The sequence below is a fragment of the Vipera berus genome, assembly GCF_964194415.1.
Source record: "Vipera berus genome assembly, chromosome: 2".
In the NCBI taxonomy this organism is placed as follows: Eukaryota; Metazoa; Chordata; class Lepidosauria; order Squamata; family Viperidae; genus Vipera; species Vipera berus.
This window is the reverse complement of record NC_138203.1, coordinates 109,892,483-109,907,590: the sequence shown is the minus strand read 5'-3', so window position 1 is coordinate 109,907,590 and position 15,108 is coordinate 109,892,483. Positions and strand designations below refer to the sequence as shown.

Here is a 15,108-nt window from a genome sequence, read left to right as displayed (position 1 = left end):
CCGTTCTCCCCGTGTTGGGGTGAAAAAACCCTGATACTCAACTGTTCCATTCCGCTTGCTTTATGTTAGAACGCCTCACTGAAAAAGTAAACCCGAATCGCGACTGCGCTGCATGGAGGTGGGGAAACCGGAGCTTGCGTTCGTCCTTTGGCACCAAGATGTCTCCGGGTAGCGGGTGGGCGCACACTAAAAAGTCGTTCTTTGAGTCAATTCTCGGCTTCGCAGAGACCAGTACAAAATTGTATATACTAAACTCGTTCGCTCTCAGTCGCATTTATTCAGAACCACGGTATAAACACTTCTCTGTGAATCAGGAAAGTATCTGGTCCGTTGTGCAATTATGACTTAACTGTATTTTAAATACGTGAGCGTGAAAAATAGATAAGTTTCTGAGGTACTAGTAGGCAAGGGTACGTTCGTTAAGACACATTTGCCTTCCAATGAACCGCGAACTGGGAACTGCTCGGACTAAGTACTCAAGGTGGGCCAGGTTAAATTAGGGTTGGCTAGTTGTAATTTCATGCATCATGAGGACGCAACCACAGTCTCACGGTTTCTCGCGTTTTGGAGTTTTTGCCCCTCACGAGATGGCTGCCATAACTCTTGCCCCTTTTCCTTTCCCTGGTTGGTCAGCGCGTTTGCAGATACCGCCTTCTCCCTGCCGTCGCGCACTGATGAACGCATCAATCCTCATTGCCACGTCTCTTCAGGACAGCGTTTGCAGCCGCCGCCGCCGCGGCCACAGCGGGAAAGGGCGACGCGCAGGGAATTGGGAGGGCTGCGCTACGCCCCCTCCCCAACCTGGCGGGCTCCCCGACCTGGCGGGCTGGTTGTGAAGGCAAACCGCTCATGGTACTGTTGGAGAGGCGGTAAGTCGGATTTGAATGGCCGCCTCCTTCTCATCTCTCCGTGGTGTATGGTGTGTAACCGAGACACCCCGTTGTAGCCAAGCACGGCCCTGAGACTTGCAGTAGTGGAGGCCGCCGTCGTGCTTTGCTTCTGTCGTTGCTGCTCGGCTAAGAGAACTGCTTTATCCCGTTGCCCATTTTTCCATCGCGGTGGGTTAGTGAACAGTTCTACTCAGTTACTGGCCTTCCCACTTTCTTCTTCAGGGCTTTTCCGTTTCGCAAACATTTTAGGATCTTCCTTGCTCTTTCTTCCCCTCTTGTGTTTTATTAGCTCTCATCCAAGAAACTTTTTTGTTGAGAAGAATAAAATACTTCTGTAGGAAGTATAGACTGTCTTACCTAGAAACATCTAGCTGCACTTATCTAATCTCAGGCAGCTAAGATCGGACCTGTTAACTACTTGGATGGACGACTTCCTGAGAAGTCGAGAGCTACGGGCTAAATTTGGACAGTGGAAAAAACATCCTGAAGGAAGACAGTGGCAAGCTGTTTCTGTGAGTATTATCAGGTTCTTAGAGATAGCAAGATTTGGGTTTCATTTGAAGATTTTACTTTCGTTTATTGTTGATAATGAAGAATGTTGCTGTTACTGTATGTGGTTCTTTTGTTGGAGTCTGCTTAAACTTCTTAGAAATCCAAACTTGCAAGATGTGGCTCCACTCAGTAGTGCGACATATGCATTTAATTGTTTCTGTAACAGTTATGTGACATATAAGTTGCACTTCTGTATACATTTGGGCAGGACACATCTTGAATATGACGTGTTTTTTTGAATATAGGTAGTCTTGAAGTTATGTTCAAGCTCAAGCCTAAGGACAACAGAGTAAAATTCAATTGAGTCCAATCCTGTATTTGCTTATACTTAATGGCTAGATCTTGTCAATATTACAGCTATAACACTCTACCTTAACAGATTTTTTTCTAGGATGTAGCTAACCTGAACAACTATATATCTCAGGACTTGGCAGTCTTTTAATTTGGGCTTCTCTCTGGAATGTACTGCGTCCTCCCTAGGAAAGCTTCTCCAGGTGCACATTCTATCACACTTTCTTGATGTTCATTTTTGTCTTACTGCATTTCCACTTCATATTTTCAGTAATTTGTGCCTTAAATCACTTGATTTGACTAATTTATATAGATTGCTGTAAAGATGATACAGCAGCAGCAGCTGATACAAAATGTAGTGGCAAGATTATTGGCCCTGCCAATATAAAATTACAACTATATTAGTTTTAAATATTAATTGCTGATAGGCTTCTAGTCATAAAGGTTCAAAGTTATAGAGTTGGAAGGGACTCTAGGGGTCTTTTAGTCCAACTCATTGCCAAGCAGGAGATCTATACCATTCCAAACAAATAGCTGTCCAATCTCTACTTAAAAACCTCCATCTCAGCAAACCATTCCACTGATTGGTCTCATTGACAGGAAATGTCTCCTTAATTCTAGGTTGGAGATCTCTCTAATGATCTTCTACCATTGCATCTTGTCCTGCTTCAGGTGCTTTGGAGAATAACTCGACCTCCTCTTCAATGTGGTCCTCTCATATACTGGAAGACACCTGTCATATCACCCTTAACTCTTTTCTTTATTGGACTAGACATACCTGGTTCCTTCAGTTGTTCATTGTATGGTGTAGCCTTCTTTCCCCTAATCATCTTTGTTGGTCTTCTCTGCATTCTTTCTAGAGTCTCAAATCTTTTTTGTATCATGGTGACCAAAACTGGATGCAGTATTCCACATGTGGTCTTACTAGTGCAGTATAAAACAGTATTAACACTTCACGTGATCTTAATACTGCCCCTCTGTTGATGCAGACTAGAACTGCATTGGCCTTTTTGGCCATTGTGGAACACTTCTGGCTCATACTTAAATGATTATCTACTAGGACTCCTAGATCCCTTTCACATTACTGCTATTGAGCCAGGCACCACCTATACTATATCTGTGCATTTGGTTTTTCTTGACAAAGTGTAAAATCTTCCTTTTCACACCACTGATTTGCATTTTGTTGGATAGGGCTCAGTTTTCAAGTCTGTCAATATCCTTTTGGACCTTGATTCTACCTTTTAAAGTGCTGGCTATTCCTTCCCCAGATAGATGTCGTCTGCAAATTTGATGAGTTTCCCTTTCTATGCCTTTGTGTAAGTCATTGATGAAGATGTTGAAGGGTACAGGACTAAGACAAAGCCTTGTGTTACTCTGCTGAATGCTTCCTGCAATGTTGATGTAGTTCCATTGAGAACTACAAGTTGAGTGTGGTTGGTTAGCCTGTTACAAATCTATCTTGTAATGATGCAATCTGTTCACATTTTTCAATCTTACCAAAATAGACTACTTTGTCAAATGCCTTACTGAGGTCCAAGTATACTACATCCACAGAATTTTGCCAGTCTACTACTTTTGTCACTTTGTCAAAGAATGGAATAAGTTTTGTCTGGCATGATCTGTTTTTGACAAACCTATGTTGGCTTTTAGTAATAGTTTTGCTTGTTTGTAGGTGTTCGCAGATTTGTTGCTTGATTATCTTTTCCAGGATCTTCCCAGGTATTGATATCAGGTTGATTGATCTATAGCTTCCTGAGTCCATTTTTTTCCCTTAGGAAAAAATATTTCAGAGTCAGTTTGTTCTAGTGATTAAGGCAGCAGCTAGAAAGTGGAAAGTTTAGCCATAAAAGCCAGCTAGATGACTTTGGGCCAGTTTTCTTTCTCAGCCCAATTTACCTCACAGGATTGTTGTTGTGGGGCCAATAGGAGGAAGATGTATTGGATATGTACATTGCCTTGAGCTATTTTTATAAATAATATAAATAAAAAATAAAAAGTACTGACCATTATCTGTAAAGCTGTAAAATGGTACCAGGATATAAGTGAGGCTCCTTTCCAGAACTGAATCTGTCTGTCCAGTCTGCTCATCAAGAGAGGGCCTAGTAAAAGTTCCCTGCCTTCATGAGGCCTGCAGGTTGTGGCTGACAAAACAGGCCTTTGTCATAACTTCCACCTTGTAAAATGTTTTCTCCCAGAATATATGCAGCTCCTTCCTTGTTGCAATTCTGGAAACATGTTAAATTTTTTATTTCAGTGTACTTTTGGCTGGCTGTGAGTACCTATCTTAAGTTTTGTTTGGGTTTTTGTGATTATTTGTTGTTTTTGATTGATATTTTGATTGACATTATGTTTAGTTTTCTTTTTGATGATATTGTACACAGCCCAGATTAATTTAGACAGGTTATAAATACTGTAAAATAAATTCATAAATATTTGCTCATTCCTCATTCATTCTTTCTGCACGACCAATTAACTCAATGAACTTCTTTTTGTATTGGTCGTAGTGCATCCTACTTTATTCCGCTTTCAATTATTTCTCTTGATACACTATCTCTTGTCTACAGATCAAACTGAACAGAAGCATATTCTTACTTAAAGCCATTTTTATTTCTGTTGAGAAACATCCATTGCTTGGAAAAGAGCACTCTGCCATTTACCATCCTATCTTAAACATACTCATTTTTCTTTTTCTTTTTTAATTTTTATTGCAAATTTTATTATTTAAAACTTTGGACAAGGTGTTAACGGTCTGACATTCCTTCTTGTCTTACATCATTTTTGTGTTTTATATACATATATACACTTTATGTACATATCATTTATATAGTTATACAATATTCAATCTTATCAACCACCTTATTCTAGTAATTTGTGAAATCAGCATCCTGTGTGTTTCTGTTGTGACCTTCCTTTTTGTTCCCACCATAAGTAAAACTTATTCCAAATTTTGTAGTAATCTGACTGATCTTTATTTTTAATTTCCAAAGTTAACTTGTCCATTTCTGCGCACGCTCAAATTTTATTTATCACTTCACTCTCGTCCGGTATTTCATTGTTTTTCCATTTCTGGGCGAACATCATTCTTGCTGCTGTGATGATGTGTATCATTATATATAACTCTTCTTTGGTATGCTTCTCTGTTGTTATGCCTAGTAGGAAAAATTCTGGTCTATAATCTGCACTCCGTCCTGATATTTCTTCTAACCATATCCAAATCCTTTGCTAATACTTTTGCATCTTATTACAGAACCACCAAACATGAAAATAAGTACCTAATTCTTCGGAACACTTCCAACAGCTGCTAGGGGATATTGTCTTGTACATTTTGGCTAATCGTGCTGGGGGGAAATGCCACCTGTAAAACATTTTATATAAATTTTCTTTATAAGCTGAGGCCAGCGTTATCTTTTTATTTCTGTCCCAGAGAGTTTGCCATATATCAAAATCTATGCCATGTCCCAAATTTTTAGCCCATATCAGCATTGGGTCTTTAACTTGTTCCTCAAACATTTTATACCTCAATAGCAAACTATACAGTTTCCTTATTTGTTTCTCATCTGGCCCCAATAAAATTTTATCCAATGCAGTTTCTTGAATATTTATCCCCCACTCTTTCTTATCTTTCCCATATCGTGTTTGTATCTGTAGGTAAGCCTACCATTCCAATTTTATCCCTTGTTCTAGTTCCTGTCTAGATTTCAATTCTCCCACTTCATTCGTAATATCCTTGTATGTTGTACTGTTTTCCAAATTAAAGAAATTTGGGTAAACTATCGCTTCAAGGGTGGACAACCAGACTGGTACTTTAATGTAATTTTGTTTTCTAATTCCAAATTTTATGTAACGCTTGTCTAATCCGATGGTTTTGAAAATGTTGATATAGCCCTTGTTTCTCATTCCATATGAATGCGTGCCAGCCTAATTGCAGATCATGGCCTTCTAGAGTTAATAATCTTTTATTCTTTAAAATTATCCATTCTCTAATCCAAGTTAACGCCGCTGTATGATAATATGTTTCCCAGTCTGGTAGTCCAAAACCCCCATTTTCTTTAACATCCTGCATATGTTTCATTTTAATCCTCGGTTTTTTCCTTTGCCATATAAAATTTAATGTCAATTTGTTCAGGTTCCCAAACATTTTTTGATCAAGTTTTATAGGAATATTTTGGAAGAGGAATAGGATTTTAGGTAATACATTCATTTTTACGACAGCAGTTCTCCCTAACAATGAAAGGCTCAAGTTTCCCCATCTTTCCAGGTCTTCTTTTATTTGTTTCACTATTTTGTCATAACTGTCTTCTTTGATTGAAGTGCATCTGGCCGTAATAGTAATTCCTAGATATTTTATCTTCTTAACTATTTGTATATCCATAGTCCTAGCCAAGTTTTCTTTCTGTTTATTCGTCATATTTTTAACAATCATTTTAGTTTTACCCTTGTTTATTTTCAGCCCAGCGGCTTCTCCATATTTATCTAATTCTTCCAACAGTTTTGGTCCTGATTGTTGTGGATTCTCCATAGTAAAGACCAAATCGTCTGCAAATGCTTGAAGTTTAAAAATTTCTTTTTAAATTTCTAATCCTTTTATGTGCAGTTCATTTCTAATTATCCTCGTTAGGGGATCCAGCCTCTTTCGCCCCCTTCTCTCAGCTGGGCTCTGCCAAGACGAGAGAATGGGGCGGCAAGCCGCCAAGAGAATGGGGTGGTGGAGTGCTCCGCTGAGAGAATGGGGTGGTAGAGGCTTGTTGCCCATTCTGTCGGTGGAGACTTCTTTCGGGGGATCCAGCCTCTGCCGCCCCCTTCTCTCAGCTGCCCAGGCTGAAACGAGAGAATGGGGCGGTGGAGCGCTCCGCTGAGAGAATATGGCAGTGGAGGCTTGCCGCCCATTCTCTCAGCAGAGAGTTCTTTCAGGGGATCCAGCCTCTGCCGCGCCGTGAGAACAGCAAGCCACCCCATTCTCTCAGCGGAGCGCTCCACCGCCCCATTCTCTCGGCGGTTTGCCGCCCCGTTCTCTCGTCTCGGCGGAGACTTCTTTCGGGCAGCTGAGACAAGGGCGGCAAGCCTCCACCGCCCCTTTCTCTCGGTGGAGCGCTCCACCGCCCCATTCTCTCGGCAGAGGCTTGCAGAGGTGGTGGCGGAGCTGCACACGCAGCTCTCCAAACCGCCGCCACCCGTTTGGAGAGCTGCTGCCTTGTCAAACATGGACGAAGGCAGCAGCTCACCAAATGGGGCGCAGCTCTTCAAATGGGGCGGTGGAGGTTTGGAGAGCTGCACACGCAGCTCTCCAACCCGCCACTCTCCAAACCTCCACCGTCCTGTTTGGACGCTGCTGCCTTCGTCAAACATGGACGAAGGCAGCAGCTCTCCAAACGGGGTGGTGGAGGTTTGGAGAGCTCCGTGCGCAGCTCCCCAAACCTCCGCCACCCCATTCTCTCAATGGGACTTTTTTACTCCCACTTTTTTCCAGAATGGCAGAGGAGGACTGGGAGCCGCAGGAGACGGCTTAAAGAGCTGCATGCGGCTCCGAAGCCGCGGGTTGCCAACCCGTGTTCTAGCGTGTCCAGTATTATCCTAATGTGCTTAGTTTGTCTTTTGGCTAGAAATCCATTCTGGTCCACATGTATAAAATCATTTAAAAAATTCCTCAGCTATAATTGTTGTAAATATCTTGTAATCAGAGTTAAGTAAAGATATTGGTCTATAATTTTGGATTGATGTATGGGCAGTGTTATCTTTTGGGATCAGGACAGTATTCGCCTCTGACCATGACTTTGGGGTTTTTGCTTCATCCAGGACCGCGTTAAACACATCCAATAAAGGTTGTCCTAAAATGTTTTGTTGTTCCTTATAAATTTCTATCATGAGGATAGAAATCACCTCATACATCCTAATTTCTTCATTCAACATATTTTTAATTTCCTCTGTAACTTTTGGTAGTGTTGCTTTTTTTGAAACATTCCTCCGCTTTTTCCTCATTTTCCTGGCTATCTTCCTTATATAATTTCTCATAAAATTCCTGGGCTATAATTTTTTTCTCCTCTTCTTGATAGTGTATTCTCCCTTTGTCATCTCATAATTTACTAATCCAACTTTTCTCCTTTTGTTTTTTCAATTTGTGTGCAAGCCATCGACCAGGTTTGTTTGCATTTTTGAAAAAGTTCTGTTTTATACATCTTATCTGTTGTGCTAATTTTTCTTTTTCTAAGGTGTTATGTTTAATTAAGTCCATTTGTTGTTTTACATTCTTTTTTTGTGGTTCATGTTGGAGTATTGTTTCTAATCTTTTGTATTCCCCTTCTAACATTTTCTGTTGTTGTTTTTTCTCTTTATTCTTTTTCGCCATATATGCTGTAGCTACTCCTCTCATAATTGTCTTAGCTGTGTCCCAATAATTTTGGACAGAGGTGTCTTCAGCTTTATTTTCTTTAAAAAAGAAGTCCAATTCTCTCTCCATCTTTAATCTGAAGTCATCCTCTTTCAATATTGATCTTTGTATAGTCCATCTAGATGTTTTTTTGGACCCTTTCCAGCTAAATTTCACAGGGTTGTGGTGTGCCCAGGTCCTTGTCTCTATACACATGTCTTCGACTTCAGAGTTAATTTCCCTTGACATCCACACCATGTCAATCCTAGACCACGAGCTGTGTCGATTAGAATAGTATGTATACTGTCTAGCCTCACGATTCCTTTCTCTCCATATGTCCTGGATGTTTAGTTCTTTGGCCAATTTGAAAAAGGATCTTGGTAGCGTTCTTTTCATTTTTCTATCTGCCATCGTACCCAAAGTCATCTGTTCCAATTTGTTATTTAAGTTTAGCTTGCAATTGTTTTTGTTGTTTAATGCAATTTTTCACTCATGTACTAATCGTATGACTTGTACAAACTAGTAAGCTGTATGAATGCAAATCTTAAGATCAATGTGCATTTCCAAAATATGCTTTGATTATAATATGATAATGCTTGCTTTCAACTCTAAATTTTCAGTTTAAAGTCTGTAAAAAATCTCTTATAATACAGAAATTTTCTATTGTATTAAATAATGCAACTTTAGATTTGCAAACTTTCAATTTGAAAAATGTTTAAACCTGTGTTCCAAATTATAAATTTTATAATCTGAAACCACTGTCCTAATAGTTCAGTGAAATTTTGTTGTATTGTTTTTAACAAATTAATATTAAAGCATAATACTTAAAAAAAACTCATGCAACATCTTTTTAAAATTGTTCCTTTATGAACTTTTCTAAAAGTATATTTACTTTTAATTATTGCTTTTGTCTATGGAAAGTATATATGATATAGGATCATATTCAAATGCATAGACTGATTACCACCCACTCCTAATCTCAGTTGATAAACATAATTCATTTTTACTTAATCATCTTTCAATAAAAACCTTTCAGAAGTTCTTGAGCAGCTGCTGCACTTTCCTTTGTTTTAGAAGGTTCTGTGGCATAATTTGCTTCCTTCTCATTTGTAGTTTTGGGAAATTTTTCACGTTGTTACATAAGTATCAGGGCAAAAACTGCCAGAGGTGGAAGAGGTGGATTGCTTCCTGGTCATGCCCGGTGGAAGGAGGGGACCCAGCCGGCAGCAACTAAGCCGTTCAGCTTTGCCTTCTCTTCAGACATTAGTTGGTGGGAACTGTGGCAACGGAACAGGTCTGAGAAATAGGTAAAGTCTAAGTCTAACATTGTGCTTCTAAATCTATTTATTCCCTGTTATCATTGGATATTATTACGTCCAAAAGAATACCAGCCATTGATAATTTTCCATGACCTTGATTTTTAAGGGAGGCTTTTGCCCTGTGTTCAGCGTTTTGTTTTGATACCTTATTCATCTCAGTATGACCAGAGCAGGACAACCTTGATGTCTGGGGTTTAACTTGCATTTTTTTTGAAGGGATTGAAGGCTCCAATAGTCAGGCAGTAATGTAAGTGAACAGTTTAGTTTTTCAAATTATTTCTGTTTTGGGGAGGGAAGAAAATTTATATAACTTTCATAGTTGGTTAATCAGTTTTTTAAAACATTTGAAGTTTTGCAAAAAATAAATTGGACTGCCTGCAATTGCCAAATGCCTTTATATTCAGCTGAAGCATCTTCGGACTTAGCAGTTTGGGCCTGATGCAATAGAAGCATCTGAAACCTAAACCTAAACTAAGCATCTGAAACCTAGTAACTATTGTTACTAGGAAAAAATGGAATTCCTAAATCTCCAGTTAATGCATTGTATAATGGAAAACTTACCGTATTTTTCAGACCATAAGACGCACCTGACCATAAGACAGTTTTTAGAGCAGGAAAACAAGAAAAAAATATTCTGAACCAAATAGTACCGGTATACTAAAACAGGGCTTTTTAACCTCTTCATCCATTGTACCACTTTTAGGACAAGGCAATGTCCGAGTACCACCAGTCGCCCAGCAAGGTGTCAAAAACTTGACACCCCCCCCCCCCCGAAAAGGAAAAAAAAATGATAAAGTACAGGTAGTCCTCGACTTACAACGATTCACTTAGTGACTGTTCAAAGTTACAACGGCACTGGAAAAGTGACTTATGACCATTTTTCACACTTATGACCTTTGCAGCATCCCCAGGGTCATGTGATTTACATTCAGATGCTTGGCAATCGATTCATATTTATGATGGTCACATTGTTCCAGGGTCATGTGATCGCCTTTTGCAACCTTCTGACAAGCAAAGTTAGTGGGGAAACCAGATTCACTTAACAATCATGTTACTAATTTAATTTCTCTCTCTCCTTCTCTTTCTCTCTCCCCTTCTTTCTTTCTCTCTCCTCTCTCTCCCTCTTTCTCTCTCTCCCTCTCTTCCTCTCCCTCTCCCTATTTTTCTCTTTCCCTCTATTTCTCCCTCTTTCTCTCTCTCCATTTCCCTCCCTTTCTTTCTCCTTCTCTCTCTATTTTTCTTTCCCTCTCTTTCTCCCTTTCTCTCTCTCCCTCTATTTCCCTCCCTCTTTTTTTTCCTTGTCTCTCTCTCCCTCTTTCTTTTTTTCTCTCCCTTTCTTTCTCTGTTGCAAATCTATGTTATCAAACTAATAAACAATCTAACATCTAGATCCTAAGTACCGTTGTTCAACCAGTGGTAACAATTATTTTTGATTTCAGGAATGGTAGTACTCTCAGTCTTTCTGCTCCTCCTATCACTGCCCTGATTACTCCTGAGCCAGTGAGACACTGCCGAATCCCAGAGCTCCCTGTGGATGGAAACCTTCTATTTGAATTCCTCTTTTTCATCTACTTGCTGGTGTCTCTTTTCATTCAATATATTAATATTTACAAGACCGTCTGGTGGTATCCATATAACCACCCTGCCTCCTGTACATCACTGGTGAGTTCATCTTTGCTTACCCATCCCAGGATTAATGAGTATCTTGTAGTTAATTAATTAATATATGTATATCATGAAGCACTAATCAATATTGTCAATAATTATATGATAGAAAAAAGAAGGAATTGCAAGAACCTTGTATCTCAGTTTTGCAGACAGCATTTATAGGTTGTTGGTTCTTTCTCTTGAAACACACAATCTTTTTCTTATATTCCACTCTGGGAGAGTTATGATAAATGTGGCATTTAATGTTAGGATATCAACATATGATATAAAAAGAAAGGTTGCAATCTGTAGACTATCCCTGATACTTTGTAGAATTGAATTCATTTTGATCTGAAAAATACCTCCCTACCAACATAGGAAAAATGTCTTGATATTCAGTGTTTTGGATTGTTCCCTCAGATATGCGTATTACAAGAAATTGGGTAAGAGAGTTAATACCTTAAAAAGTAGAAATAAAATTCAAAATGATTTTGTTAGAAATAGAGAAATTGGTTAAAATTCATAAAGTAAATAAAGAAAGAGAAATCCAAAGTTCTTCCCTTACGGAATCAAATGTTGGGATATCTGGAGAGTATGTATGTCTTGGTAATGTATTTGTAAAAAATATCCTGGAATAATATTGATTTCTTATTAGTCAGCAAGTGCAGTATAGTTTATAGAAGGCAAATACACTTTCAGGTTGTGTCAGCAGAGAATATTATCATCTCTTGACAGCAGAATATGATCAGGGAAGAAAGATTCACATAAAGTTCCATTAATTAAGTTTAATGTCAATAAATAGTGTTTTGGAATACAGAATCTTAGAAACTGAAGAAGCAAGGGTAAGGCTAGCACTGAGACATCCACTGCTCTTGGTTAAGTAATGTTTGAAATCATCCCTTTTCTTTCGCAGCCTGAGTTCTTTTAAGCACAATTTCTGTATCACTCTATGTATTGGTGTCCCTTTATCTGATTTAGTCCTGCCCCATATCAAGACCTATGTACAAGTTTGAGCATCGCACCTCAATGAAGGACTCAAACAGCAGGGTTCAGAGCAGAAAGACTGAAAGCTAAGTCTTTAATCTCATTTAATAAGATTAAAGCATTTGGACATTTCTAATCTTGAGAAGAAAAGACAATGAAAGGCATGATAGTACTCTTTCAGTTAATTCAAAAACTGTTCTATCTCTTTTTAGAATGTAAGACACAGAATAATGAATTTTAGAGTACAGTTAGTCCTCAAATTACAACTGTTTATTTAGTGACTGTTCAAAGTTACAATGTCATTGATATATGACTGTTTTTCACACTTACAACTGTTGCAGCATCCCCATGGTCAGGTGATCAAAATTCTGATGCTTGGCAGCTGACTCATATTTATGAAATTGCAGTGTCCCAGGGTCATGTAATCACCTTTTGTGACCTGACAAGCAAAATCAATGGGGAAACCAGATTCACTTAACAACCATGTTACTAACTTAGCAAGTGCTGTGATTTATTTAACAACTGTGCCAAGAAAAGTTATAAAATGGGGCAAAACTCATTTAACAAATATCTCACTTAGCAACAGAAATTTTGGGCTCAATTGTGGTCGCAGCTTGAGGATTCCCTGTTGTATAAAAATAGATGTAAACCAATTTATTAATTAATTTAAATAATAACATACAGTCTTGAAACAAATCATTAAGATCATTATTAACTGGACTTCCAGTTATGCATTGTGGTGTGACGGATGCATAAAGATGGGGCTCCATCTTCCACGTTCAATTTCACCCCATATGGGATCCTAAAAAGTGTCAAAAATCGCCCCAGAGGGGCGCTGAAGAAGGAAGAGGCTCTCATTGATCACGGAGGGGCAGCAGCCCTTCCGCTGGATCTGAGGAAGCCCTCCAAACCAGCAGGGGAAAGACTGACTACATTCATGTGGCCAGTCAGAAGCTGCTGACAAGCGAAGATAAGCAGCAACTAGCAATTTTTGAGCAATGTGGATAGAACTGGGTGAGACTTTATCCTCTTTTTATGACCTTAATACTACTATCCTGGAAAAAAATGCCCAAAGCAAAGAATCCTCTGCAATGAGAGAGGGAAGTTTTTGCTCTGCTCCCTCAGGAAAAGAAAAGCAGCGAATTAATTGTTTTGGGGGAAAATAGAGAAAACTACAAGATCAATTTGGAATTGATACAGATATATAGCTTTGAAATTTGGGGACTAAAAGTATCTTTGAGACTTTGTTTTAGAAAATATATTTGAAAACCTGTAAAATAGGCTTGGATTTGGAAAGCTGGAAGATGTTGTCAATGACATCTAGTGGTGAATCATGGCACTACAATTTATTATGCTTAAAGGAAACTTGGCTTGAAGCCCAGACTCAGATAAAACTCTGTTGTTCCTGGACACTTTCACTTTTACAGACTGCAGCTGGGAAAAGGGGGGAAAAACTCTTGAGCTGCTTATCTGTGTTGGGGACACTATTGGACTATAAAGCCTACATACAAAAACAAAATGGGTGTTTCATACTTAGCCACAAATGGTAAAAAACCATTTTTAACACTTGTCTCCAGAGCCCCCAGCTTGATATACCAGCAAGAAAATGTTATGAATCGAAGATTTTTTTTCTGTGTTGAAATCAATCCAAGAGACAATTGTTTTATTTCATGATGAGACTAAAAATAATGCAAATGAGATAAAAGAACAATTTTCTAACCTAAACTTACAAATCCAGACAATGACTACAAAGAAGGAACTAGTAACCCCGAAAACAGAAGGAAAATTAGAAGAAATGGATCTAAAGATGGAGGACCTAAAGGAAGGAATTAACAGACAGATACAGACAAATGAAAAAAAATAGAAGATGCAGTGATAACACCGGAAATGGAAAAGATATGTTACTTGTTAAGATGTCAGAACACATTTGAGGATAAAGAAGAAGAGCTGATTGAATGGATGATAAAGCTGTTAGGAGAAATGCTGAATATTGACCAACAAGAAATGAAAAACTGAAGTAGAAGGACGAAGGCTGTTTAATGAATATAAATGGGTTAAGCGTTCTTCCAAAAATACTTCAATCAAATTCTCTTCCTCATTCCAAACAATATATACAAAAACAGAGGGAGAATTACTTGATTCAAATGCTTGACTTGGAAAGTAATTTGGCAAAGGAAGAAAGCTAGAGTAAGACTGAAGAAAATAGTGGTTTTGACCTATTAGATGGGATATTATACTATTAAACAGATGTTGGAATATGGTTAAGAAAATAGATAACTTAGAAATAAAAGTATTCTAATTAGAAGGATAGGATTTGTAACTGGAATATTATACTTTGTTATGAGACGGGAAGTTTTTGGTTACCCAAATATAATTTATTATGAACAAATTATAAGCAATAGAGATATTTTGAACATTGATGGGAAATTAATATTTTAAAAAAGCGGGGAAAACAGGATATTGATTGAACAAATGGATTTTAAATGCAAATACAATTTAGCTATGTTCTGGCTAGAAAAGAAACTGACACTATCGATATTATGTATAATACCAGAAAAATCTTCAACCCATTCCAGTTCTTCCTGCAGGCCAACAGTTCTGGCTGGAAACCACATAACACAGTCCAGCTGATCATTCTGGACCAACAGTCGGGTATCTAAAACACTACCTGTTGCAGTTGAGCATCCATTTCAGTCCCTGTAAAGAGTAAAAGACTTAACTTGGTAGAGATAAATGAGATCTATTGCCAAAGCAAGCATGACAAGCCTGGCTTAAGTTGAAAGGGTAAAGAAGGTTTGCAAAAGCATTTCACAGAAGAACATCCCCTAATTCACATGATAATGAAGGAAGAACACAGACTTGCATCATTACGTTACTATAGCCAGTTTAAATAAAAGTAGTTTTTAGTCTTTTGTGGAATCTGTCTTATAGAGCTGACAGTCTCCATCTTAAAGGCTTCTTGTTGCATGCCAGGCCTTGTGTCTCCTTGTGTTTTCTTCCCTCACAGCTGACCAGCAGCCCTCAAAATAAGGTTTTAAGATTAAGTCTGAACCCACCAAGT

At 38.5% G+C, this 15,108-nt stretch overlaps 1 protein-coding gene across 4 annotated transcripts in view; it reads left to right on the top strand.

Annotated features, from left to right (window-relative positions):
• The window catches only part of TMEM39A (transmembrane protein 39A), a 37,132-nt gene that overhangs the window by 5,355 nt on the left and 16,669 nt on the right, over positions 1-15,108 (top strand). The window contains exons 1-4 of one of the 4 annotated variants that reach the window (XM_081318452.1): positions 711-869; positions 1,180-1,402; positions 9,211-9,404; positions 10,856-11,078. In XM_081318452.1, coding sequence (XP_081174578.1) covers positions 9,292-9,404; positions 10,856-11,078 — 336 coding nt within the window. In that variant the 5' untranslated portion in view covers positions 711-869; positions 1,180-1,402; positions 9,211-9,291. Of the gene's footprint in view, positions 1-647; positions 920-1,179; positions 1,403-9,210; positions 9,405-10,855; positions 11,079-15,108 lie in introns of those variants that run through there. The other 3 variants (XM_081318449.1, XM_081318451.1, XM_081318450.1) reach the window with 3 other exon arrangements.